The 25,746-nt window shown below is 40.3% G+C and overlaps 1 protein-coding gene across 1 annotated transcript in view; it reads right to left on the bottom strand.

Moving 5' to 3' along the window:
• Positions 1 to 25,746, bottom strand: part of dpp10 (dipeptidyl peptidase like 10) — a 91,462-nt gene that overhangs the window by 43,441 nt on the left and 22,275 nt on the right. Inside the window, exon 3 of the mRNA XM_030081279.1 lies at positions 25,068 to 25,163. Coding sequence (XP_029937139.1) covers positions 25,068 to 25,163 — 96 coding nt within the window. The remainder of the gene's footprint in view (positions 1 to 25,067; positions 25,164 to 25,746) is intronic.

The following is a 25,746-nucleotide window of genomic DNA, read 5'->3' as shown; positions in this document are numbered from 1 at the left end:
TGATCTGGTGTCTACATGTGTGCTCACACAAGTATTCGAGAGAATGTGTATGTCTGTGTATGTCTGTGTGTGTGTGTGTGTGTGTGTGTGTGTGTGTGTGTGTGTGTGTGTGTGTGTGTGTGTGTGTGAAAGAGTGTCTGTGTAAGTAAGTAAATATGTGTAAGGGTCATGTCTGGGTCTCTGAGGTTATCTGTGCCTTTGAGAGCCACATAGTAATGAAAGGCTTTACAAGCAAACACAACCATATTTAGAAAAATCCTGTCTAATCCCAAACAGCTGCCAGCCGTGGGTTTGGATGGCACCATGCACCCTCAGGAATAGGTTTCTCCATTTTCCAAAATAGTTCGGACAGTTCCTTCTGGCATCATCCTGAGACAATCCCCAGTATGGGTGTTATCAAATATTGTGAGCGGCATTCTGTTGTCAGTATCACGGAAGAGTACAGCAGGAAGCCGTAAGAATCAAGGATGATTCAGCAAATCTGAGATACAGAAGGTCTTGGTGTTTTTCTTCCGTGTACAGGTGCATTCCTTTATACTGTGGTCTACACACTGGTAGAAATTTTGAAGGAATCCAATATGTTTTTGGGACATCATCCTTCTGGCCCTCTTTCCTTTTAATTAAGACATGAAAACACACACCAAAATCCTTCTTGTGTCCCTGGTAAAACAAGGAGCCTCCCAACACCGAAGCATAAGCTATGTTCACCGTGTTAGCACAATCTCGAAAAGTGAGGAAATGAGATCTTGTAGCAGTCTTAAATGATAAGTAATCTTAAATAATACACGGCCAAGGCAGTTTTGTGTCAAAGCTTCGTAGGATGAATATGGAATTAATGAATATGGAGTATGATCTAAAAATAGTGTGCTGTTCTGAGCTACCGGGGTGCACACTCCCTGCCTCCAAAGGAAGTGAACACGGTGAGCAGCGGGAGACTGTGTACAGCTAAAGGTTACTGTGCAGTGAATCAATACATGATTGCTCACCTGAATTAGTTCAATAAATAAACCTACATTTAGCTGACATGTATAATTTATTTAACTCTAATATGTTAATACATTTGTTTTTGTTTTTTATTTATATCTCTAGCTACCTTCTACCATCAACATTTTATAACTATGTATGAAACAGCCAATCTATGCTGACCAGTCTTCCCAGAATGTGATATACCTCAGGGACCCAAAGAAAAACACTTTGCTATTGCCCTCATAATTAGCATTGGTAAAACCTCCGGTGAAACACCGAGAGGCGTGTGATGCCGTGTGTCTAAAAGTTTGCGGCTGTGATGAGGCTGTTTCATAAGTATCAAAAGAGTTTTTTATTTGAGGTCCGATGGTGTTTGAGCTGGTGTTAAAGCCAGTGCACGGCTATGAGAAAATAATGAATATTTAGAGTTGATAAAAGGGAGCTCATTCGTGTGATCTTTAAAACATTAGCAAGCACCGATAGGTCTCTCACTGCACTGCACTTGTCTCCTTAAATAATGGAATGTTCATCGCTGAAAAAGAACAAGCTAAGACTCTAATGTATAAGTAATGTGCTACGTCTGTAACACAATGAATAATGAAACACCTTGGCTTTTTTACTAGGCTTAACTCCCCAACTTAGGGCTTCTGTGGAAGTGATGGTCATTCTGCAAATATTATATGACTGCTCACGCCACATATTGCCGATGCAGTATGTGTTGGTGCACAAACAGTGTCAAACCCTCACTGCAGTCAGGGTATGATACTTGATTTTGACACAAATTAACATGATACACAGCCTAGAATCACTGCTTCACAATCTCTTATTATCAGCCACTGTGCAAGTATTTCAAAAAGAAATGGTTTAATTTGTGTGTGTGTGTGTGTGTGAGTGTGTGTGTGTGTGTGTGTACTGGACATCAATCAACCAAGATGGCAGCTGAGTGAGTATGCTGGCTTGAGCAAAGGTCTGTATGTCTTTTCTTTTGAGATCTGTACCGTTTCATGGCTCCAAATTAATTAAAAGCTGCTCCCACGCCAAGTCACCAAACAGCGGCTCAAGACCAGATGAAAACTTTTCTAATCTTATCTAATGGCATCCAACAGATTAAAGCTGATATGATGACTCACTTTGATACAAAATTGGATCCCCTTCTATGCACTTTGAATGGTATTGAGATCTCTTCATCTACACTGGGAGAACATGTTGTGCAACTGGAACAGCGTGTCGGAGCAAATGAGAACAACTTGATGATCTCCTCACTCGGGTAAAACACCTGGAAAAAGATAGCTTTTACATAATGGATAAAGTTTAGGACCTGGAGAACCAGAGTAGGTCTGCAAATCTCCTCTTTGTCAGCACCCAAATCCACTGAAGGATGCATCACGCTTGAGTTTACGGCCTGTTTGATTCCACAGCTTCTGCAGTAAGAAGCCTTCTCACTCTGCAAGCTACTGAAAGTGCTTATCATGCTCCTACTGCACGACAGAACGACAGATCCAGTCCAAGGGCTATCCTGATAAATCTGTTACATTTTCAGGAAAATGAGTAAAAGTTCCTTTTTTATATATATATTCTTCTCCCACAGGTCAAAGATGAGAGATGAGACATTGATGAAACATGGACATTCCACTGGAGGGCAGTGTTTTGCAGGAGATGCTTGTCATCTCGATCTTAAACAAAGTAGATCCTTCAACTTGCTTTTAGAAGAAAAAAGAGCTGATCTACAAAAGGAACCATATCTTCATATGACTGTATTACAGCGCTGATCTGTCAGCCTGGTCAAACAGAGATTTCGGGAACTTAAAGTAAAGTACACCCTCCGTTATCCCTGTACTCTGAGTGTGATGATGGATGCCAATGCACCTATTCAACTATTCAGTAACCACAAAGCTACTGAAGCTACTTCATGTCTTCTATGAGCCCCTCAGTGAATTCTCCAAAGACACTGGCTTACCAGCAATCGGTCAAAGCTTATGAAGACTTCCATCCCACTGTGAACCAAGACAACCCTCTTCCAGATATAGTTGGTAACGTTTGAAACTTAAGTGGTGAAATGACTTCCTTTCTGTTATTTTAGCTACTACTGTTGGGGTGTCTAGACCTAGCATATGCACTGGTATGGTTTCTATTGTCATAAAGTTTTTGTTCATATACAGACATTGTAAGGTGGATGTCTGTTGTTGTAGTTAGTTGTACTGCCTCTGCCATAAGGAAATATATATTTTTTTTCTTGTCTTTCTGAGGTAGATCATACTTTTCCCGTATTATTTGCAATCTAATTCTTACAAAATGTTAGATTTTTTTTTTTTTTTTTTTTGGTTTGTTTGTTTGTCTGATGTCTGACTGCCTCAGTGATCATGCAATTGTGTACTGTGTGTATTGTGCTGGAAAATTAAATTACCCAAATTGCCACCCAAATTAATTCAAATCAGACACCATAAGAAAAGGACTATAGACTGATTTATTAGTTACTCAGTTTGAATTAACTGGGACAGGTCTCAACTAACACCAAATGTTCATGATGTTTGGGGCTTTTTATTATTACGAATTCATTGAACTTATAGTTATAGTTATAAATATGCTCAGAGAGATAATGCATGGACCAAGGATCCTGCTGACCGGGAAGACAGTTGAGAAATATGAGCAAAAGTATGACCAGAAATACCAAATCCAATTACTATAAAGAATCTCTTGCTCATGAGAATAAAAAACTAAACTAAACTAAACTAAACAATGTTGGAATAAAATCAAAACTATAATTAATTCATCTGATTAAACTTTACCTAATCAGGTAAGACTTACTGTTATATTTAATGATCACCTTTTACGTGCTCAAGCATTTAATCAGCATTTCTCCTCGGTCTGTTCTGCCATAATGCCTGATCCTTCTATTGGTGGTGATTTTAACAGTGTATTGTCTCATTACAGCTGCTTCTCTTTGAGGAGAACTCCTGCCCAGGTCCAGGATCCCAGGAATGACCTAAGAGTAATGGTCCTGGATTAGATGGAAATTAAACCAAATTTGAAATGTCAAATAACAAATTATCATCCCACATCCTCATGTACCCTTTTTTAAAACATGTCTTTATCTATTTGTGAAATATGCAGATGTTCACATACAGTATCAATCCCTTGCACAGAAAGGGATGTATAGAACTCAATAACTATGGACCACTTTCAGTCATTTGTTCTCCTGCAAAAATATTTTTAAAACTAATGTATGATCAATTGTGATATTATCTCAATAAGTAAATATCTTGTCACATTTTCAATCTGGCTTACAATCAAACCATCCCACAACTACTGCTTTGTTAAAACTTACAAATGATATTTTCTAATGTTATCTAATGATAGCAAATTAACAGGCGCAGGCTTTTGATAAACTTTATCCTGTTGGTCAGTCAAGTAATACTTTACTATGGTTCAACTGCTGACTTCATAACAGAAAACAATGTGTTGTCACACAAGGATGCAAATCTGATACATTAGTACAAAACAAGGCGTGCCTCAAGGCTCAGCTCTTGGTCCACTTCTTCTTTCCATTTTTATCAGTAACTTCTCCTTGATTTGTTCTGAATGTTGTGTCCAGTTTTATGCAGACGATATGGTCATATACATATCTAAAACTAATGTATTTCAGATTGAATCAGCTTTAATGCTCTTCAAAACTGACTAACTAATAAGTTACTTCTCCATAAGGCTAAATGTCACACTATTTTTGGTTCTCACCAAAGAATTAAATCCAAGTCTAAAGCTTATTCATGTGCTGTTACCTGTCTTGATGGTACATCACTGCAAAGAGTTGAATACACCAAATACCTGAGTCTATGGCTTGACTCTGAACTTTCATAATGCCATATTTAATGCCATATTAATTATATTGTGAAGAAAATTAATCTCAGGATGGGTGTTCTTGCATCTTATACAATGCATCTTGCTGATATTGGATTATGCTGATGCTGTATATCAGGTTACACCTAAAACTAATCTTTGTCCTCTCAAAACAGTTTATAATAGACTGTGCAGATTTGTTTTTGACTGTCCTTTCCCCTTTTTTTTTTCCTGTTCGTAAAATCTGTAAGTAAATAGCTAAGATAACCGTTATGTTTAAAGCTCCCTGTGACTGGAACATTCTACATGTAAAAACTCAATCCATATCTTCTTTCATCTTCACCTCCAAAATGCCCTGTCTTCTTAATAACACCTCCATAATTATGTTTTATAGCTTTATTATTTAATTTTATCATTGTGTGTCATTGTGTGTGTGTGCGCGCGTGTGTATGTGTGTGTGTGTGTGTGTGTGTGTGTGTGTGTGTGTGTGTGTGTGTGTGTGTGACATTTGGTAAATGAGATGGTACATCTCAAGGGGTTATTCCTGGTTAAATAGTTAATAAAAAAAATAGTTAATAAAAAATAAATAAATAAATAAAAATCAAACATCAGTGCTCCCAGTATCATCAAATGAGATCCAAGTTGAAAATAATTTCAATAGTCTATTGCCTATTGTATGTCCTGCCCTCTCCTTTTGAATACACACAATGCCCTGTTGTCTCTTTACCTTATTTATTACAATATACTGTGTGTCTTTGCAGGTTAAACATATATGTCTGTGCAGTGTCAATAAGACAAATTTCTACACATTTATTGTTTTGCCGATTAGCTCTTCCACTTCAGTGCTCTGTGGTAACAGACTATGGTTGTATGTGTTGGTCCTCTGTCCCATTGATACCTACATACAGGTAGAAAGATGTGAAAAGTACAAAAAAATGTCCACTTTTGTTCAAAAAGTTAAATTTAGTCTCAAACCACTATGCAATCCTATATTGTTTTGCTGCAGTGTTTCATCTATTGCACGTGCAATCAATACACTGCCCATTTTTTGCAGACGAACATCAAGTACACCAGCTATCGTATAACACATATTTGTACCAAAGACCAGAAGGGGGGTTGAAGACAGTGTGAAGCAAAATTTAGCCAAACTGAAAGCATCAGCCATTTCATTGGCAGATGAAGATACGCAACCAATGAAACACGGAGGCTGGGGGCCAAGTGGGAACACTAGGCACAATGTAATATGCATAGCACACACTGAATTATTTAGCCAGGGTTGCGTAATGCTTGAATGCTATGCCTGCAGTCCCTAAGGTTCTACAAAATGTCACAGTTGGTCAAGCTCAAAGCTAACTTGGTAAAGATGGAGCATAAGTGCTTGGTTCTGCAGAGGCTGACAGCACGTATGGCACCAAGTGCCAAAGGGTATGGATGCACTGCCAGGCACTGCACTACAGTGTTCAATTAAAGAGGGCACCTGCGGTTCACTGCACACACACTTCAGTGACAGGAGTTTTCTGTTGATGAATGAAGGCAGAATCAGACTTATTTTTATCAAGACTTGCACAAGAACTTGTCTTTCAGATGATGGTGCAGAGATATACTAAAAATTTTAAGAATTTTACTTAATGCGGTACAACATGTGGCACAAGGAAGAAAGATCATCGCATGTAGTATAAAGGCAAAATGCAAAACACACCATGGACACTGGACTGCAACTTGAAAATGTCATAGTTTGCATGTCATTTCTTCTGTTTGTGTCCAATTCCTGTGTCAAAACAAACTTTGAACCTTCTTAGCAAAGGAGCCGTAATTGTATTGCTTAGATCACCGTTCACCAGCACCGTATAACAACTTTCGACAAACGTCTTGGAAGGATTGTAATATAGAATATGGGCTAAATAGTAATAAATCAAAACATGGGAGAAAAAAAAACTCTACAGCAAAATGAGATTCATGACATACCAGCTCAATTAGCACATGGCAGCAAATTATAAATACAACCACTCAGTGCAATATGTGTTAATGAGTGCCAATGAGTGTCAAACACGCTCAGTGTGAGGATGGGGTGTTGTCAAGGGGCTGTAAGTGTGTCCAAATGGTGCCCCACTCACCCGTGGCCCAGCCGCTGAATATTTACATGCACATTCACTTGTACACAGCCCTGATAATGGGGGCACCACACACAACACAAAAAAATATATTCTGAGCTGTTTTTTTCTTCAAATCATTTGACTTAGATGTGTTTAGAATGTCTGCCTTATTTGGTGAATGAAAATAGAATAAAACAAATTGATTTCTGTTAAATGCACTTTCCATTGCAGTGACCTAGGTATAAACAGCCCAAGGGACAAGCAATGACTACCTTTGATGATGATAAAACTGAATGAAACTGCTGGTACTACTGAGTAGGCAGAATCCTCACCTCTTTGCCCTCTGTATAAATAATAAAGAAATAAATTAAAAACCCTTGAACCCAAAAATAAGATCATTTCTATTTACTTTAATATTCTCAATCCTCAATCATCTTACTTGTTTACTTCATGTTTACAGAAAGGGAAATTTTTCATCAGATGCATATTTTTATGAACTGTCAGGGCCAGTTCCTTGAACAGTCACAGCAATAATGACCAGAATAGTACCTATCACTGCATTTCTTGTAATGTGTTCTCTTGTTTTGTGAAGAACCTCACTGCGGTGCTCTTAAATCCATTAACAAAATCCAGTCCCTACTTCATGTTTAGACTATTGCACTGTTGCTAAAAAAAAAAATAATCCACTTGTTCTGGGTAGCAAAGTGCATAGTACTGCATTACTGTATAATGGGACACTCATTCCCATTCTGTGCCCAGAGTTTCTACAACCATCAAACCTTTGTTAGCACAGACCTGGTTAAATGCATGTGGCTCAGAACAAGATGTGTCCAATAATCTATCTCACATTGCAGTGCACATTATCTACCAATATACTGTGATTGACAAAATAAAAGCAGACAAGTGGCGTTAATTACCAAGAGAAGATCGTGGTAATCACCCTAGCCACCGATGCATTTTTTCCATAAGAGAAATGGCAGCATTCTCTGATGAGATTACAAGATTAAGAGATAGATTAGCACAGCACCTTCTCTGCCACATGAACTCATTAGACACCATCAATAAAGAAAGTTAATTAATTACTGAGCCTTATTTAACAAGGCCCTCTGAATCATTGCAATTGACTCGTGGGAGGTGTGTATACTGACCAAGGCCTCTGAATCAGTGGGCATAAATTCCTCAGCATTTATACTCTTTGGTGAAGCGCCAATCATACATTCTCCCGTTGTGTATGTTAAACAAAAAGTGTATTAGCCTTGTCCGTCACGCCTATTTCATCTCTGCTCATTTTAATAATTCTTCCACCCACACACCACTCTAATGAAGGCATGCTTCATTTTCATCAAAGCTGCAGATAATTTATGGATGGAAGAAGGCGGATGACTGGTATCAAGAGCCTCCTCTTCTGTGTGCTGAGCACCTACTCCAACTCTGTCAAGTTTTTGACTCTTACACCATTAGGCGTGCAAGCTAAGAATGAGATGCAGTGGAAATTACTCTCTATTTAGCCATGCCTGTGCTTTCGCTGTGGATACAAATGCTGGTGACATGAAATGAGCTTTTTGTGTGTGATCCAGAGCCAGACTATTGATTTTTGTGTATGATAGCACCAAGGTTATCGCTAGTACAACATTTGTCACTGTCATTGCCATTGCCATCATCGACATTATATCATCATTCTCATCATCATAATCATCATCATCATCATCACTGAGACTATCATGACCTGTCCTTTAACCATACCATGTCCTGCTAATGACATCGTTTTCCTCACCCTCTTCCTCCTCATCTCATTCTACCAAAGCAGCAGCAGCAACAACAAAAAGAGCAGCAAAACACACAGTGATCCCAGGAGAATAATGTTACTAAACCAGTCCTAATCCCTTCCCCTTAATTCCAGGGCTTTTCCACTTGAGGGAGGCAGCAGAGTCCTCTTCAAAGGTGCCCTTCCAACCTTCAATTGCTATCCCAGACTGCACCTGGACGCTACAATGTTCCGTCCAGTCAGCAGTTATGCCTGCAACCTGCAGTTCCCCTGTGGCGCAAACAGGAAAATTTCCATTATCTCAAGGTCTTCTTTTCTGCTAGGTCATGTCCCCAGCATTCACCACATAAGATCATGCCCACAGTAAAAGGTCTGCAATGGAAAAAAAAAAAAAAAAAAGCACAGAACAACAATGGCTGGTAATGATGAAATGCATTGCTATTACTTTTTTGTTTTTTCCTTTGTTATGTTTTTTTTGTTGTTAAGTTTTGAAAGAATGGCTCTGATAGACACTAGATTTCAGTCAAGCTGTCCTTAATCAGTACAAAAATATAGCACCAAAATACCTCTTACACGTGCTTAAGATAAATATAGCAATTCCCACTGCACTGTGCCAAACAAGACGTCTTTGTGGGTTACCTCACAAAAGTATTTTGGCTTTGCAGTTATTTGCTCTTTAAGTGTAATGGGAGAGGCACTGAGTGTAGAGTGGATATGTGGATGACTGGATGCAGTCTGGGCACTGGCTGTTTTTTTTTTTTTTTTTTTTTAAATTGTTCCCTAGGGAGGTGGCAGCTTCTATCTTGAGATGGACAGGTGGCAGCGGCACGCTTCACAGACCCACTTTAATTGGGATCCTCTGTAGCTTGTAGCAAGCACTCTCCCTACCTTTCATTCACTAAAGTGGCTGAGCGGCGCATAACGCTTTCTGAGAGCAGACACATAGTAAATAATGAGTTAGAGGGAAAGTCGGCACTACTCCTAACCAGTGTCTTGTATGTTTTGAAAGAGTGGGTGTAAGCCTGCTATGGACAACACACACCGGGAGAACGTGGGGCTTGACTTATGGCAGTGACTCATACATGGCTCCTCTTATTATTTCCACCTGAATGACTCTGCAACAGGCAGGCCTGATTTGAACCACAACATTTGCATTGCAAAGCAAGTCTCACTGACATGGTACACATTATGTGTTAATCATACACTAATTAAAAAAACAAACAAATATGATTATAAGTCCCCCGGTATTCTTATCTCTGTTGATAATTTAAGGTCCTTACTACTTTGCAGTTGAATATGCTATGTTAACCCTATAGTTGCCACTGATTTTAAATGTCTATGGCAGGCAATGTTAAATGCTAACTGCAATTGCAAAAAGAGCCTTGGTACAATTAAAAATATTGCAGCTTTTCTCCTGTCATCCATATCATTGTTCTAAACTTGATATCACAGTGGTATTTTTTTTCCATGACAAGAAGACTAAATGCTTTCATGGTATGCAAATCATGTCTTGACTTCTTATATATATAGAATAATTTGAAAGCAAGAATAGTTTAGGGACTTGCAGAAGGATTTGCAGAAGGTACAGTTCCACTGAGCTATACGGACAAGATCTTTACCCCACATCTGAACACACACACACACACACACACACACACACACACACACAAAATCTAAGCATTGTCAGGTCTAGGGGGTTGCCACAGTAACCACCAAAAACGTGCACATCCCCTTCCCATCAGTAGTTGGGGAGGCAGGGATGGAAGAGGATGTGGGAGGGTTAGCTAATGAGATACTTTACAGCTGCCTTTGTCCCAAGAAGCCTATATTTAAACCCGCCATGTTTAATTCATCCCCAACCATCATCCTCTCACACTGGCCCTGTATCTGAGATGGAACATCAGATATACTGAGGACTTAATGAAGTGAAATGTCACAGTCTTATGGCAGGGTTGTGCAGGTTATAGATGGAATATGAGTGTCATATAATGCATTGGCCCTCCTGACCCAAGGGGAGAGTGGCAGGGAGGTTTGTGTGTACTGTGACTCTTACACCCGGTAGATTCATAGTCACATCATGTCTTACCCAAGGACGTTTTTTTCTTTTTTTCTTTCTTTTTTTTTTTTTTTTTTTTAGGCCATTGCCAGTAGGTTTTCTAGATTTATGCCAAGTCATCTAGGTTACCATTCTCCATTCCAAAATTCTTGGTGGTATTTATACATAGTCAGCGTAGCTCATGTCAGGGCTTGTTTTCCCACTGTCAGGAGAAGCCATATGCTACCATTTATTCTTGTACAGTGTGAAAAAACAACCTCCACAGGTTTAAAAATTGCACAAGCTGGAGAATCCATCTCAGTAAAATGAAGCCTTAATTGAGTTTTGCACATTTAGAGACCTTTCACTGGATAACAGAATATGTTATGTTCTAACATGAGTGCGGCTTATAATCTATACATAGAATGTAAACAAAATTTTCACCCGTCACTGGCAAAATTTGTAATTAAGCTACAATCTGCTTTCTGTCAGTTGCATGGCACCCACAAGAGAAAGTGTTCATCTTGAAATAAACTCTCAAAACAAACCTCACTATCATATCTTGTAATTTATGGCAGCATGGTTAGTGGGGACAGTGGATAATTTCAAAAGGTTTGACACCATTAAGTTTGCATTTTAAAAGTGAAAAAAAAGACAAACAAACAAAAAAAAAAAACACCGCTACTGGTCGACAGAGCAGTCACTCGGTACTGCAAAGCCAGGAACACCAACCTGTGCACTGCCAAGATCACTTACAAGAAAGCCTATGACTCAATGCCACACACATGGATACTGGAATGCCTGAAGCTGTACAACATCAACAGGACCCTGAGAGCCTTCCTCTGCCGGTGATCAGATACCACGCTGGTATAATATCCTGGCCACAGGAGGAGATAGAGGCCACTGATATCAAGACAAGGAAGCTCCTCACAATGTATGGAGGGTTTCACCCCAAGTCCAGCTTGCAGTGAAACCGGCTGAGGAATGGTGAGCGTCAAAGCCATGATCCAGGATGAAACAACAAAGATCCAGGAATACATCAGGAAGGTGGCTCCCAGTGATCTGCTAAGTGAATACCTCAGGCAGCAGAAGCCCCATGAGGAGGAGGAAGCCCCTGCATGGTATGTGCCACCAACATATAGCAGAAGTGGATGATATGGTAGAAAACATACCAGTGGCTGGAAAAGGCTGGACTGAAAGACAGCACAGAGGAACTGATCATGGCAGCACAAGAATAGGCCCTAAGCACAAGATCCATAGAGGCCGGGGTCTACACCAGGCAAAGATGCCCCTGAAACAGAACAGCACATCACAGCAGGGTGCAAGATGTCAGGTATGGCATACATGGAGTGCCATAACCAAATGGCTGGCATAGTTTACAAGAACATCTGCACCAAACTGGAGCTAGAAGTCCCAGATTCAAAATGGACGACACCTCCAAAGGTGGTTCAGAACAACAGAGCCAAGATCCTGTGGATCTCAAGATCCAGACAGATAAGCTGGTGGTGGCTGATCAACCAGACATCGTGGTGGTCAACAAACAGCAGAAGAAGGCAGCAGTGATAGACATAGCAATCCCAAGCGACAGCAACATCAGGAAGAAGGAACATGAGAAGCTGGAAAAACACCAAGGCCTGAGAGAGGAGGTAGAGAAGATGTGGGGAGTGAAGGCGACAGTGTTGCCGGTGGTAATCAGAGCTCTCGGGGCGGTGACCCCCAAACTGGGAGAGTGGCTCCAGCAGATCCCAGGAACAGTATCTGAGATCTCTGTCCAGAAGAGCGCTAAGATACTGACTGACAGTCTATGGTAGAAGACCCAAGCATGAAGGAGACACAAGACCACCCAATGGGTTGAGTGGGCAATATGTATATAGATAGATAGATAGATAGATAGATAGATAGATAGATAGATGGATAGATACATACATAGATATACAGATAGATGGATTGATACATACTGTACATACATATATTCAGATTCAGATATATTTAATGTCATTCAAACATGTTAAAAAAACATGCAAGAATGAGAAGTGCCTCTCAGGGCCAGTGAATAACAGATAGATAATAATGACCTAAAAATCAATAAGTTAAAAAATATATAATAAATAAAAACATATAACAAATAATGTGTAAACTGCAACATGTAGGATAAAGTGCAGTAGTGATGGAGAGGTGCAGAGGACAGATACATAGATAGATAGATGGAGATATTCACACTGAGCTGCCCAGTACAACGACGGTCTTCTACTATTGGCCTCTTTTTTACATCATGTAGGGTTGTTTTTCTGGATTTTATATACAAATCTTGCACTTTTATGTCAGCAAGCAGTGGAGAAAATGTCATTGAAATAACAATGTGTTAGCGGGTTTTCCACATTCATCCATCATCTTCTTCATCCCTCCAACCATTTGACTAAGTCACACGTCAATATGTTTTTCTCCTAATGCCAATGACAAGTTTACTCCAACAGATTATCACTCAAGAATGTAAAATATGTTTTTTTAGTCTATATGACCTTGCCCTTGCAGGCAAAAAAACAAACCTGTCAAAAAATACCACCAGAGCTTGGTTTTTCAAACAAATTCCTTTTATCAAATATGACAACTCAGAAGGTTACATTAACAGTCTCCATGGTGATACATCCCCAAGAGTCTGCGATGGGGCATGAAGAAATAAACAGCGTATTTAGAGACACCTCAAGTTTGAGCAAAGCACATTGTCTGGCACAAGTTCAAGTGTAGCTTGTAGAGTTTAAGAGCTGTTGTCATTGTGATGATGGCCATTAAGGACTATTCCAGCCTCAGGTTGTCAGCTGCAGTATGAGAGGGGGGAGTCGACATCGGACATTGAACGCGGGTGACAGGTACTGTATCACCGGGGAGACAGTACAGTACCTGCTGCTGGATATAACGCTGCTCTGAGGTTTTAGCTGACACCTTCTCTACGTTGAAACTGCAAATCCAATACAGCAAAAACCGAAGTGTTATGTCAGAAGTATGTCAGAAAATACAGTGGAATAATTCATTTGTTATATGACACACACTATAACACATACACTCTGCTATGCTATAAAATCCTGTAAAATACCACAACATACTGAATTTGGGGCTTAAAGACAGATTTATCTCTTTTTTAAAACTAGTTTGTTTCCGGCATCATTCTTTTTTTCATTCACGCACACATCAACTGTAAAAATGCACTATTATTATCTTTTTTTTTTTTTTTTTTTTTTTTTTTCAAATAGTCATAGGTAAATGTTTCAATTTCAAATCATAAAAAATAGGTGAACTTTTAAGCCATTATGGACCAAAGTAACATCTTTTAGGCTGCATTCATTTTCAGAAGGTTGGAATTACAGTAGCTATTCAATGTATAGAAATACACCTAACTTCAATACATGACAGGGAAACATCATCGCATTAGGCCTAGCGTTCCACCATTCAAATGAAATATTTATAATCAAACAAATGTCAGGATAACAACATGTCACACTGCTCCATAGCCTTATCAAAAAACCTGAGTCCAAACAGAAATAGTAACCCAGAACTTTAACTTCATATCAAATGTAAGAAGGAGCAAAAATAATATTATTATGCAGTTCTAAAGAATTCAAAATAAAGTTTCTGCTCTGGATCAATGCAATATGATTTTTTTTTCCCCAGTTATGTTTGTGAACCTTGTCAAATACCCTTCAGTTTCAGTTTTGGTTTCCTGTTTTCATTTCCATTCCTTTAACTGGTTTATATGATGTACTATAAAATACTACAACAGACAGTATCATGTTGTATTGGACTATAATATGCTTATTCTGCCCTGTCTTCTCCTATATTACATTAACAACATCCAATAGTCATTATGTTTGTTTTGCTGTGGGATTATGCATTCAGTGTGGGGATGATATTTGCAGGATCGTAACCGCATTCACTTTCTCAGAACTTTGGTCTGCATCCATTTTTGTGTCAGCAGTTGCTGTGGATGTTGACAGTTCACATGTAGAGACACTGATTCACTAACTCTGGCATAGGTGCACCCTCATATCTGTGAACTGTGAAAAAACAAAGCCAAGCTGTGACTTTGCTAAAGGCTGTGCTGTGCACACACTTAACTTTTGTCACAAATGTTGACAGTTTGCTGTGCCTAACTGTCAATACTTGGAGTAACAAAATCAGTGGGCACTTGTTATTCTGAGAGTCGTGTAGCAGAGCCTGTCAAAACTGTCAGGTGCTACATGGAAATGTACACCATACAAACAGCTAATAACAATTCCTTATATGTGCATTAGGCGTTGACTGGGGAAAGGGGTGATCCTAAAGAAATTTGTGATGCAGTAGAGATTGAAAAGCTCATAAAAGACGCCTTAGTCGCAACCAACATTCTTCTAACCAAACTCAGTATGCAGCAGATATTTCTCTCCCATCTACTCAACTGGCATAGTTCTGTTCTTTAACATGTGTAAATATAAATGAAATGGAAACAGCCATTAAGGCTTTTGATTAAAGTGTATTGATTTTAGTGCACTGTATTCATTATTTGGCAGCCAGCAGAAAACACTGCCTTAATTTGCACTGTGCTTGCTAATTTAAAGCCTCCCATCCACTTTTTGATAAATGCCAAAATGACAGGAGGCGAAAACCCTGTGCCACCTTAGCACAAAATGCTTCATACTTAACACTGAGATAAGGCTTTCAACTCGCCTCAGGTGTACCAAAGCTAGAGGCACAAAGCCTTTGAAGCCATTTCACTGCAGTGAGCCACAGTGGAAGACAATGCATGGCGGTCAGGTAAGAAAGAAGCATTATGTTGAGAACTTCTATCACCTAACCCTAATGTGACTTGTTTAATGATTTTATGTATTTGATTATGTGACAAACAGTAGGAATCTATTTTCATTTGCCAATATTTCATCGACACTGAAAGGGGAATATCTGGATGGACAGTTTTTGGATGCAGGCTTTTCTAAACCGTTGCATCGCGCTTTTCAAAAGATCAAGGTGGCAAAGCTGAATCCTTTTAATGTGAATAGGCCATGACTGGTGGTTGTAACCTGATGCAGGCCTACTGGTGAAACCTGCCAGCTACAGACCTTCAGCCAATAAATCACTGTCTTCCCTTCACTGGCCCTCCTCCCCTCCACAGCCAGGTGAGAGCCAATCAATACCCAACCTCGTTAGGTTGCCGCCGAATGGCCTTTAACAATTGCTCAGCAGAGTCGTTAGGGCTGCCAATGACTGTAGTTACATAACCCACCTTTGCCCGACATGAAATGTATTATCACTGCTAGCAGTGGAGAGAGAACAATATATTCATGAAGCCCCCATACTGTACACACACACAGAAAGCTGGGCTAAGCAAAAAAAAAAAAATCATGTCAGCATCTCATACTGTATATTCCCATCTAACCAAAGTATTTCAGAAAGAGAAACGGACCTAAACATTATTTTTTTTGTTTGTGTTTGTTTTATTTTTTCCTTTTTGTTCAAGGGATGGGATCAAATATGTACTTTTCATTAAAATTATATTTAAAGTAGAAACAGTAACTCTTGGCTCACCAGCACAGCATGCTGTTTTTGTGCTGTTGCTGGATATACATCCACCACTTTAAAGAGTCTTCTAACGTTATATCAGAAGAGGCGAGGGTTAGCAAAGTGCTTTCATCTCCTGTGAGGAGCTGTGCCCTCTTCAGCTAACGATAGTGTTACTTGTGGACTTTCTCACATCAGTTCTACTACCTCAAGCCGGCAAAGTGGACGTTTTCAGCAAGTGAGTTCTATAGCAGTGTTAGCTATAAATTGTTTGCAAACATATTGCTGCAGTGCTAGTAAGACCAGTAGCTATTTCTACAGGATATTTTCTGCTTTGCCAGGCAGTTCAAAGGCTTTCGCAGCGTCTCAACAATATTGTTACTCTATAAGAGGAACTGCAGTCCAGCCAGACCTCAAATGTATTACAGTGGAAAATGAAGATCATAAAACTAATTTATTACAGTTATTGGCTTTTAGTTACCCTCAAATCTTGGTGAATGGTGAGGACATTACTCAAGAATAATACTAAGTGAGAAAATTAATGTCTTTACCTCAGTTCAGCAACTCTTTAATTCTGTTTAATTCTGTCCATGTCATGATGATGTCTGCCCAGGCACCAAAATTAAAAGGTACCAAGCACCAAATGCTGGTAAAAATTTGTCTGCACACTCTCTCTGTGCGTAAGCCAATCAAATCAAAGTAAAATCAAGCTCCTGATAGGCTATTTGTTGCACAAGCTGTGCCCAAAGTGTAAACATCCAATTTTCTAAAAACTTTAAGGCTGCTAAGAAGAAGAAGAAGAAGAAGAAAAAAAAAGACTACAAAATATTTATGCTGTAGGTAGTTTTAAAATAATTTGAATTAAATCTGCTCACGCAGTGCCTAATTCTGTTCCATTCAAAATATGTTGGGGCATACATTTCTATGAAAAATATATCTTAATTAATGTAACCAGTAAAATACAGTATTGGCAAACATGTTTTAATCTATCAGCCCTTGGCAGGCGAGCCAAAAAGTTACATTCAGACACTGGCAGAAATTTGGCAATATGGTGCAATGTAATATAGCAAATAGTGGATCTACACAGTGATCAGGGGGTTGTGCCTTTCAGTGTGAAGGGTTATATTTCTCCTTAGCATACAGCGGTATGATACAGTGCAGCGGCACTATTGTCTGTTTGTCGGAAATAAATGGATGAGAACATAATTTTCATTTGTCATATACTCTCCTCTGTCTCTTCCTCTCTCTCTCTCCCTCTCTTTCTCTCTCTCTCTCTCTCTCTCTCTCTCACACACACACACACACACACTAACACAAACAGCTCTCTTTTTCAGAGTGTGACAGACATTTTATTTCTCCACTTCACAGCTAGTCTTTTAGCCTCTTTGGCCCTAAACATCTTGTTCTGTGACATAATGGGTCTCATGATGACAATATCCCTGTCTTTATGGCTGGGGATATTCACAATCCTCTAATTTAGGCCTTTTTTTCACAATGGTAGCTACTTGCCCTGTCTGCTTGGGCTGGGCTATTATGCAAATTTTAAATTGCCACCCAACCACTAAAATGGAAAATCTATTTAATAATTGGTAGAGAACAGTGCAGAATCTCCAGATTTCTGATGATCTAATGGTTATGTTTAGGTCTGACTTCAACACTCACACTCTTGAAACCACACCGTGAGAAAGGGCACATGGAGAATGGCAGAGAATACACCTTTTTCCCTTTTAATCAGTGTCCCTCACTGCTCAGAGCAATGATAATGGACATGTAAGGATCTGCAGAAATAGGCCAGGCCAGTGGTAGCTTAATGGAAGACGGAGAACAGTGTGCAATATACAGGGCTTAACAGGGAGCTCAGTCCTCGTGCTGGGTGGCACTGGAGCTGACAGCTTTTCCAACCAGAATATTTTGTCTTTGAGAAGAGGATAAGAAAGAGGATTTACATTTGTGTGTCCATCTACCCATGCACCCGTGGCCGTCCTCAACTAGGGAGTTGCCAAGGAGCAGCGCACCACCATTAACAACCTTCACGCTCTAACAGACACGTGTATGTGGTGCATGCTCAAATACACACACTTGTATGTCTGCAGAGACACAAACACACACACGCGCACAGGCACGCAAATACTCACACCTTGACTTCCCACACTGTCTTAGCATCAGTTCCCAGTGCAGCTTGGGGAGTCTCTAATGTTAATTAATGGGAGGCACTGGAGCATGCAATTCCTAATTAACCCCTGGGAATGATGCTGCAGAGGCATGCAAGTGGAAAAACAGCCTAAAAAGAATGCCATTATACTTCTCAAGACCTTTCTTTTTTCCTGTTACCAATACATACTGCAAAGCACTTTCCAGATCACTGGCAGCTGACAACAATGTGGCCACCTCTTTTATTCCTTTTGTAGCCGTTCTGAGTAGCAGGGGAATGGAGATTAATTGGCTTGATCATGTAGCTAATTAGGGAATTGGAATTTAAAATAAATAAATAAATAAATAAATAAATGAATAAATGAATAAAAGATCCGCTTGCATTGATGACTTAACATAAGTGGAGTTTTTTCTACCTAGCAGAGAATGGATGGGGTGTGTGCTACGTGAATAATCCAGTGGAGAAAACATGTCTGCTGACAACTATCTATTTAAAATCAGACCACGAGCTGGCACTGATGTGTAATTATGCTGCATGCTTATTAATGAAATATGCACTCTATCTATAGGCCACACACCCGTAAAATATACTCATGAGCATACAACTTCAGTTCAAGCGTGACAGTGCATCCACACCACACCCAAATGCAGACTGGGCAACAGCCCATTCACTGGGTGTCTAGCCAAAGGCTGCACACCCCATGCCAATTTCACGATTTAGAATAAAAGGTGTGGAAGAAAAACAATGATTCACCAAGTGCTGCCCCAGAGTGAGAGTAATGGAATGTGTCAGTGCACTCATGTGTGCCAAGGTGAGCGGCTCACCCTAGGGGGACAATGGCGGCAATGATCATCTTAACATTATCGGCTGTGTCTCGGGTGCCAATACAAATGAGCATGAGGGGAAATGCAGCTCATTTCCAGTGGCTCAGTAGGTCTGCACAGTAAGGGCTTTGTTCTCAAAGTATAACACTATGAAAAAAAATGAGGAAAACAAAAAGACAGTGATGTTTACAGAATTTTATCTGCAAATGCTGTATCTGCTTGCATAGAATTGGTTTTGTCAATATCACTTCTTTCCACATGGAATAACAGTATTCATAGAAGACTTATGTATTTTTGATGACCTGCCAATCTGTTGAGATGGAAGATGAACATGCAGGAATGCATTCAGACATGGCATATGAGCAGGAGTGTGGCAGAACATAAATTTGGGTGTGAAGCAGATGGTGTGTTGGAAAAACAACAAGATTTCTCAGTAGTCTGTATGTAATATGTTTAATAAGTATTAGTCAGCTTAAATCAGTAATTATGCTAGGGTAGATACGCATTTGTCATTGTCATATAGTCATGCTTGACCAAAGATATGACTTCTTCTGCAGATATGTCACCTCTGATTATCACTATAACACCTCTGCATGTCATTATCTGCTTAATCTTGCTACGGGCATTTGACCTATTAATTATAGCCAGTGAGGTAACCACATGACATTTAATTACACAAATGTATCCTGAAGTGTTACGCGGTAATGATATAAGAAGGATTTTCATACATATATTCATAAATTTCTAACAAAGGTACTGTTATGGTAAGGAAGAAAATGCAGAAAGATTCAAAGTCCCTTGCTGATATGAGGGAAGTGAAGTCCCCATGGGAGTTACAAACCATAATTCACAGCAAACAACACACTTGGTAAGGATACAGATACAAAACAAACACACACCACTGTACCTAATTTTTGCAGTCATTACCAAACAATAACACATTTCATTAAGATGCTTAAGGAAAAGAGCACTGTATTTTCAGTGTGTGTGCAAACGACTGAAACGGAATGCCATCTGTTAACAAAACATGAAATGTCTCAGAGAGCAAGTGATGCAGTGCATTTTTCACCTTAATTCAAGCAGGAGAGTTGATTTTTTTCCAGCAACACACACTGCTTCGTATTCGCCTGACTGCACACACTAACACCTGGGAGCTGCCAGGAGAACCAACCTGTTGTTGATCTTTCAGTCATAAGCCTGCTTTTCTTGTAATAATAAAGATGAATTTGCATCAGTGTTAATTAATTGAACTGACAGGCCGAACAGCTAACTAGTAATTGGATGAAATTTACTGGTGGGTTGGTATAAGGTACCTGATTTGGTGGAGGTTTCCAGTCTGCTGCAACATTTTCTGTCTCCTGGCATCCCAGTACATTGAGGCAGGGTTGGCATTTGTTTGTGTAGCTCAGACCGTCAAAAAAGAGCTGTTGCTTTTGGGAAAACTCAACAGCAACAGCTCTTTCAAAAAAACAATGACACGGATACCCAACATAATCCACAGTCCTCGGAGGCGAAGACTGTTGTTGGGAACGATCTCCTGGTGAAGAACTCCATCAAATTGTACCTATCCGTCCCCACTGGGTACATTCAGGATAGAGAGATACAATTTGCAAGTTTTCTTCTTTGTAAAGAATGGTTTCTAGAGTTTTACACATGTAAATCTTTGACAGTTTGAGCTCCACAAATAACCACCCAGCCCCAGTGTATTGGAGTTAAGGGTGACAGCTGCAGTTTGGAAACTTTGTCAAATGACAAAAAAAAAAAAAAAAAAAAAAAAACCTGGATGGACAGACTGCACTTGCTGTAAGTGGGAAAATATGTTTATTTGTTTGTTTTGTTTTGTTGCAATCTGTTTCTTTAATATGTGTTTGTTAGCTCTTCTTGTCGTCTGTATGTCTTGTAAAACAACAAAACCAACAACAATCCGGTTTGGGCTTAAAGCAGAATGTGTTTATGGAGTTAACCGGTTCAGCAAAGATCGGCTTAGAGATGTTCACTGGACCAACTGGTGCATCGTTTGTGCCAAAATGGGACAAACGTGAACTGATGTGACGCTCTTCCCTCACCAGATTGTCAATGACAGGCTGAGGATGTCTCGCCTGCAAGGGGAGCCTGTGATAATGCTGATGGAGAGTGACACTCAGAGAAGGGAGTGTAGCAGCAGCTGAATGTGACTTTGAGGGCACGATGCACATGCACTTACAGTACATGGCCCTACTCGCATGAATATGCATCCATGCAAAAAAAAAAAAAACAAGACATTCGCAACAAGAAAACCGGGCACGCACAAGCTCCAATATGCACATGTACACACACACAAGACAGCTGCACAAGGCAATGCATATCATTTTTCACAAATGTACAAACATTAACCAGATGTCTCTCTGTAACCTTCACATAGATATTCATCAATAACAATGAGAGCCACACCGGCGTGACAGTGAATTCCTATGAAACACTGCAGAAACACCAGAAAACACTGCAGTTTAGTGACACGGATGGATGGATTTGTGTTCGAATGATAGCAAGTGGACAGAATTATGAATTGATATGTGAAAGGAAAAGATAGATGCACACCTGATGCATAGACAGAATAGCTGTACTATCTGTACTCTAATAGCAGCATTAATCAGTGTAACAGATCTGATGATGCGTGACACAATCAATAGGATGCTAAGTCATCTTCAACAGGATGCTAAGTCACCAGTCCAAATACAGATAATTGTTGCTTATGGTCGTCATCATCATCATTACTGCCTTCAAGATGAGATGGTGAGGCATTTCGAGGGAACAATGGCCTGTGAAAAACCGGCTCCATTACCCGATAAATGGAGATATACCTGATGAATCGCCACGCTCTAAACAGCGGATTCCATCTCTAATGATCCATTCAATCTGACTAATCATCTAGTTGTAATGTCAGTTTGTCGAAACTGACCATTTTCATTCATCCATCCATCCATTATTTTCGGTTGGCACTCATCTCACTGGGGTATCATTTAAAGGCACAAATGCACTGAGAGGGCAGTATCATTAGCATCAATTATCTTGTATTATACACTCTTGGTTTCTTACCCAGGCCCATGAAGAGGCAAATAACAGAAAAGGGTTGTCAGTGTGAGGCTTCAATACAAGTGAGGATTACTATTCAGTCACTTAGACTTCTCCACCCACTCTGGGAACTCAAACTCGAAGTTTCTCATTGCAAGCCTAATTTTGTCACGTTCTTTACTTTTTTTTTTTTTTTTTTCCAGCACTCACACATTACCACATCGCTTTTGCAAGTGATGATATATTATACCATATGATACAGCCATTTAAATCATCTGTAATGTATGGGGAGAGGGAAGACTCTCAAGACAACCCTTCAAACCCTCTGTGTCAGAAAAAAAAACAATCTCATTCTTGTTCCAAATCCCTGTGATCAATCTTGCCTCTCGCCCGTCTGTCTGTTATCGTCTCCCATTTGTCTGGGGTCTATTTTGCCCCATCCATCCACAAACCACCCTATAAACCTGACTTTTCTGACTGCCTCATAGCACAACATTGGTGTGCTCTCTCCGCGTAGCCTGAGGTCAGCTCCAGGAATGAGATGGCGCTGTGGAGATAGTGGAAAAATGTCACCCGGGGATGAAATATTGATGGACAGAAAGGCCTTGCCTCTTTCTCATGCCCTCAGGCAAGGAGTGAGAGTCACGCAGTCAATGTGCAGTGAGGAGGAATGCTGAAACATACACACAAGTCCGCAGAAAAGGAGGCGAAAACGGACAGTAAAACAGGAGTACCGAAATCCTGTCCATCCATCCCCTTGGTAGAATCATTATCGTCTCCTTCCCTCTAACCAAATCATAATCAGATTCACATGTGATTCACTTGTGCTCCCAGCCAAGGCATCCCAGGCTTAACCTATGAGCCCTTTCTAGCAAATAAGGAATCAATACAATGTAAATAAGGAGAAGGAAAATAAATCAACATGGCCAAATTTGCATAAGCAGATGCAAGGCAAAGCCGGGATGAAACACATCAGCCAGGTTCAACAGTGAATTGTATGAGCTGAGTGTTTTTTTGGGAGCCTCATTTACAAAACGGGAGAGGCAGCAAAGAGATGTCATTGCTCTGTTGTTGAACAAATGCAGCCCCTTTGTTTCCAGGCTGCATACTCATCAAGACGTCATTAATGTCAAGCAAGAGTCAAAGTGTTTTTGTGTAAATATATGTTCAGCACCATGAAGAGGGAGGCAGTTAATGTGGGCAGTTTAGTATGCTACACTATATTACCAAAAGTATTCGCTCACCCATTCAAATGATCAGAATCAGGTGTCCTAATCACTTGGCCTGGCCACAGGTGTATAAAATCAAGCACTCAGGCATGCAGACTGTGAAACAAGACATTTGTGAAAGAATGGGCCGCTCTCAGGAGCTCAGTGAATTCCAGCGTGGAACTGTCATAGGATGCCACCTGTGCAACAAATCCAGTCGTGAAATTTCCTCGCTCCTAAATATTCCACAGTCAACTGTCAGCTCTATTATAACAAAATGGAAGCGTTTGGGAACAACAGCAACTCAGCCACGAAGTGGTAGGCCACGTAAAGTGACGGAGAGGGGTCAGCGGATGCTGAAGCGCATAGTGCAAAGAGGTCGCCGACTTTCTGCACAGTCAATTGCTACAGAGCTACAAACTTCATGTGACCTTCAGATTAGCCCAAGTACAATACGCAGAGAGCTTCATGGAATGGGTTTCCATGGCCGAGCAGCTGCAGCCAAGCCACACATCACCAAGTGCAATGCAAAGCGTCGGATGCAATGGTGTAAAGCACGCCGCCACTGGCCTCTAGAGCAGTGGAGACGCGTTCTCTGGAGTGATGAATCACGCTTTTCCATCTGGCAATCTGATGGACGAGTCTGGCTTTGGAGGTTGCCAGGAGAACGGTACATTTCAGACTGCATTGTGCCGACTGTGAAATTTGGTGGAGGAGGAATTATGGTGTGGGGTTGTTTTTCAGGAGCTGGGCTTGGCCCCTTAGTTCCAGTGAAAGGAACTTTGAATGCTTCAGGATACCAAAACATTTAGGACAATTCCATGCTCCCAACCTTGTGGGAACAGTTTGGAGCGGGCCCCTTCCTCTTCCAACATGACTGTGCACCAGTGCACAAAGCAAGGTCCATAAAGACATGGATGACAGAGTCTGGTGTGGATGAACTTGACTGGCCTGCACAGAGTCCTGACCTGAACCCGATAGAACACCTTTGGGATGAATTAGAGCGGAGACTGAGAGCCAGGCCTCCTCGACCAACATCAGTGTGTGACCTCACCAATGCGCTTTTGGAAGAATGGTCAAAAATTCCTATAAACACTCTCCTCAACCTTGTGGACAGTCTTCCCAGAAGAGTTGAAGCTGTAATAGCTGCAAAAGGTGGACCGACATCATATTGAACTCTATGGGTTAGGAATGGGATGGCACTTCAGTTCATAGTATGAGTAAAGGCAGGTGAGCGAATACTTTTGGTAATATAGTGTATAACACACACTCCTGTATAATTCAGCGGTAATGATGATCATGCCATATTGGTGCTGTTTTTGTTACCATTCAGTTGGATATGCAAGCCAATGAAGAAGCAATAAAACCTTATGAAAACTGCTGTGAGAAAAAAAAAAACCTCTTAAAGTCCTGCCAGAAACAGTGGCATAGAAGCAGAAATCTCCTGAACACCATAACCACTGGTGACAAAAACACACACATTTCTCTGTAAATTTAACCCATTAAAAATCTAAAAGACCTATACAATACCGTTCATGGCCAAAGAAAAGCTCAGGATTCCATCTAAAGACGGAGCAGCAGGCTCACATCGGTAGGTTTGGTAGAGTACTCACCGTTTATCCATTTGGCCTCCGGGTCATGGACAACAAACTCAGGTTTAAACAGATCTTCAACAGTCAGTTTGGTGTCACCTCCAGCTTGGTTATCAGCTGCAAAAAAAAATAAAGATAGAAAGAAAGAACCAACAAACCATGAATCGTAACCAGTATTGGGTAAACTAGTGCATTTTCTACACCTTTCCAAGTGCAGGGTCAGTGTTGTATGGTTGCACGATCCATCATGTTACCAAACAGTCTCAGCTCTATCAAGACAGCAGCCGCCTTGGCAGAACATTGTCAATTTCAAGCACGCTCACCTACACAAATCTAAATCAACCTCCAACATTCACTGACCTTGAGAACTCCTCTCACTACTTGCATTCAGGCTTTTTACCTGAGCTGTCGACATCAAAAACACAAAGTTGCCTCTTAAATGTATGGCCCTGGGCACTGAATGCATCCTGGCGTTACTTTACTTTGTGCTTGTTTTGGAAAATATGCTTTTTAGACAAAGTTTTCAAAATGCAGGTTAGTAAGCAGTGGAGGCTGAAGGTGCCTCAGGCCAACGAGGGTAAATGAGCATTCGTGAAGTTGCGTGGAGAAAGAATGGGGCTTAAATGCTTTAATTAAGTGAAACAAAGTGTTTGATACAAATCAAAATCTCTGTGGATTTTGTCTGCACGGCACGTTCAGG

The sequence above is a fragment of the Myripristis murdjan genome, chromosome 21 (assembly GCF_902150065.1).
Source record: "Myripristis murdjan chromosome 21, fMyrMur1.1, whole genome shotgun sequence".
Taxonomy (NCBI): Eukaryota; Metazoa; Chordata; class Actinopteri; order Holocentriformes; family Holocentridae; genus Myripristis; species Myripristis murdjan.
Note: the sequence above shows the minus strand (reverse complement) of the source record. Positions and strands in the feature narration are given on the sequence as shown.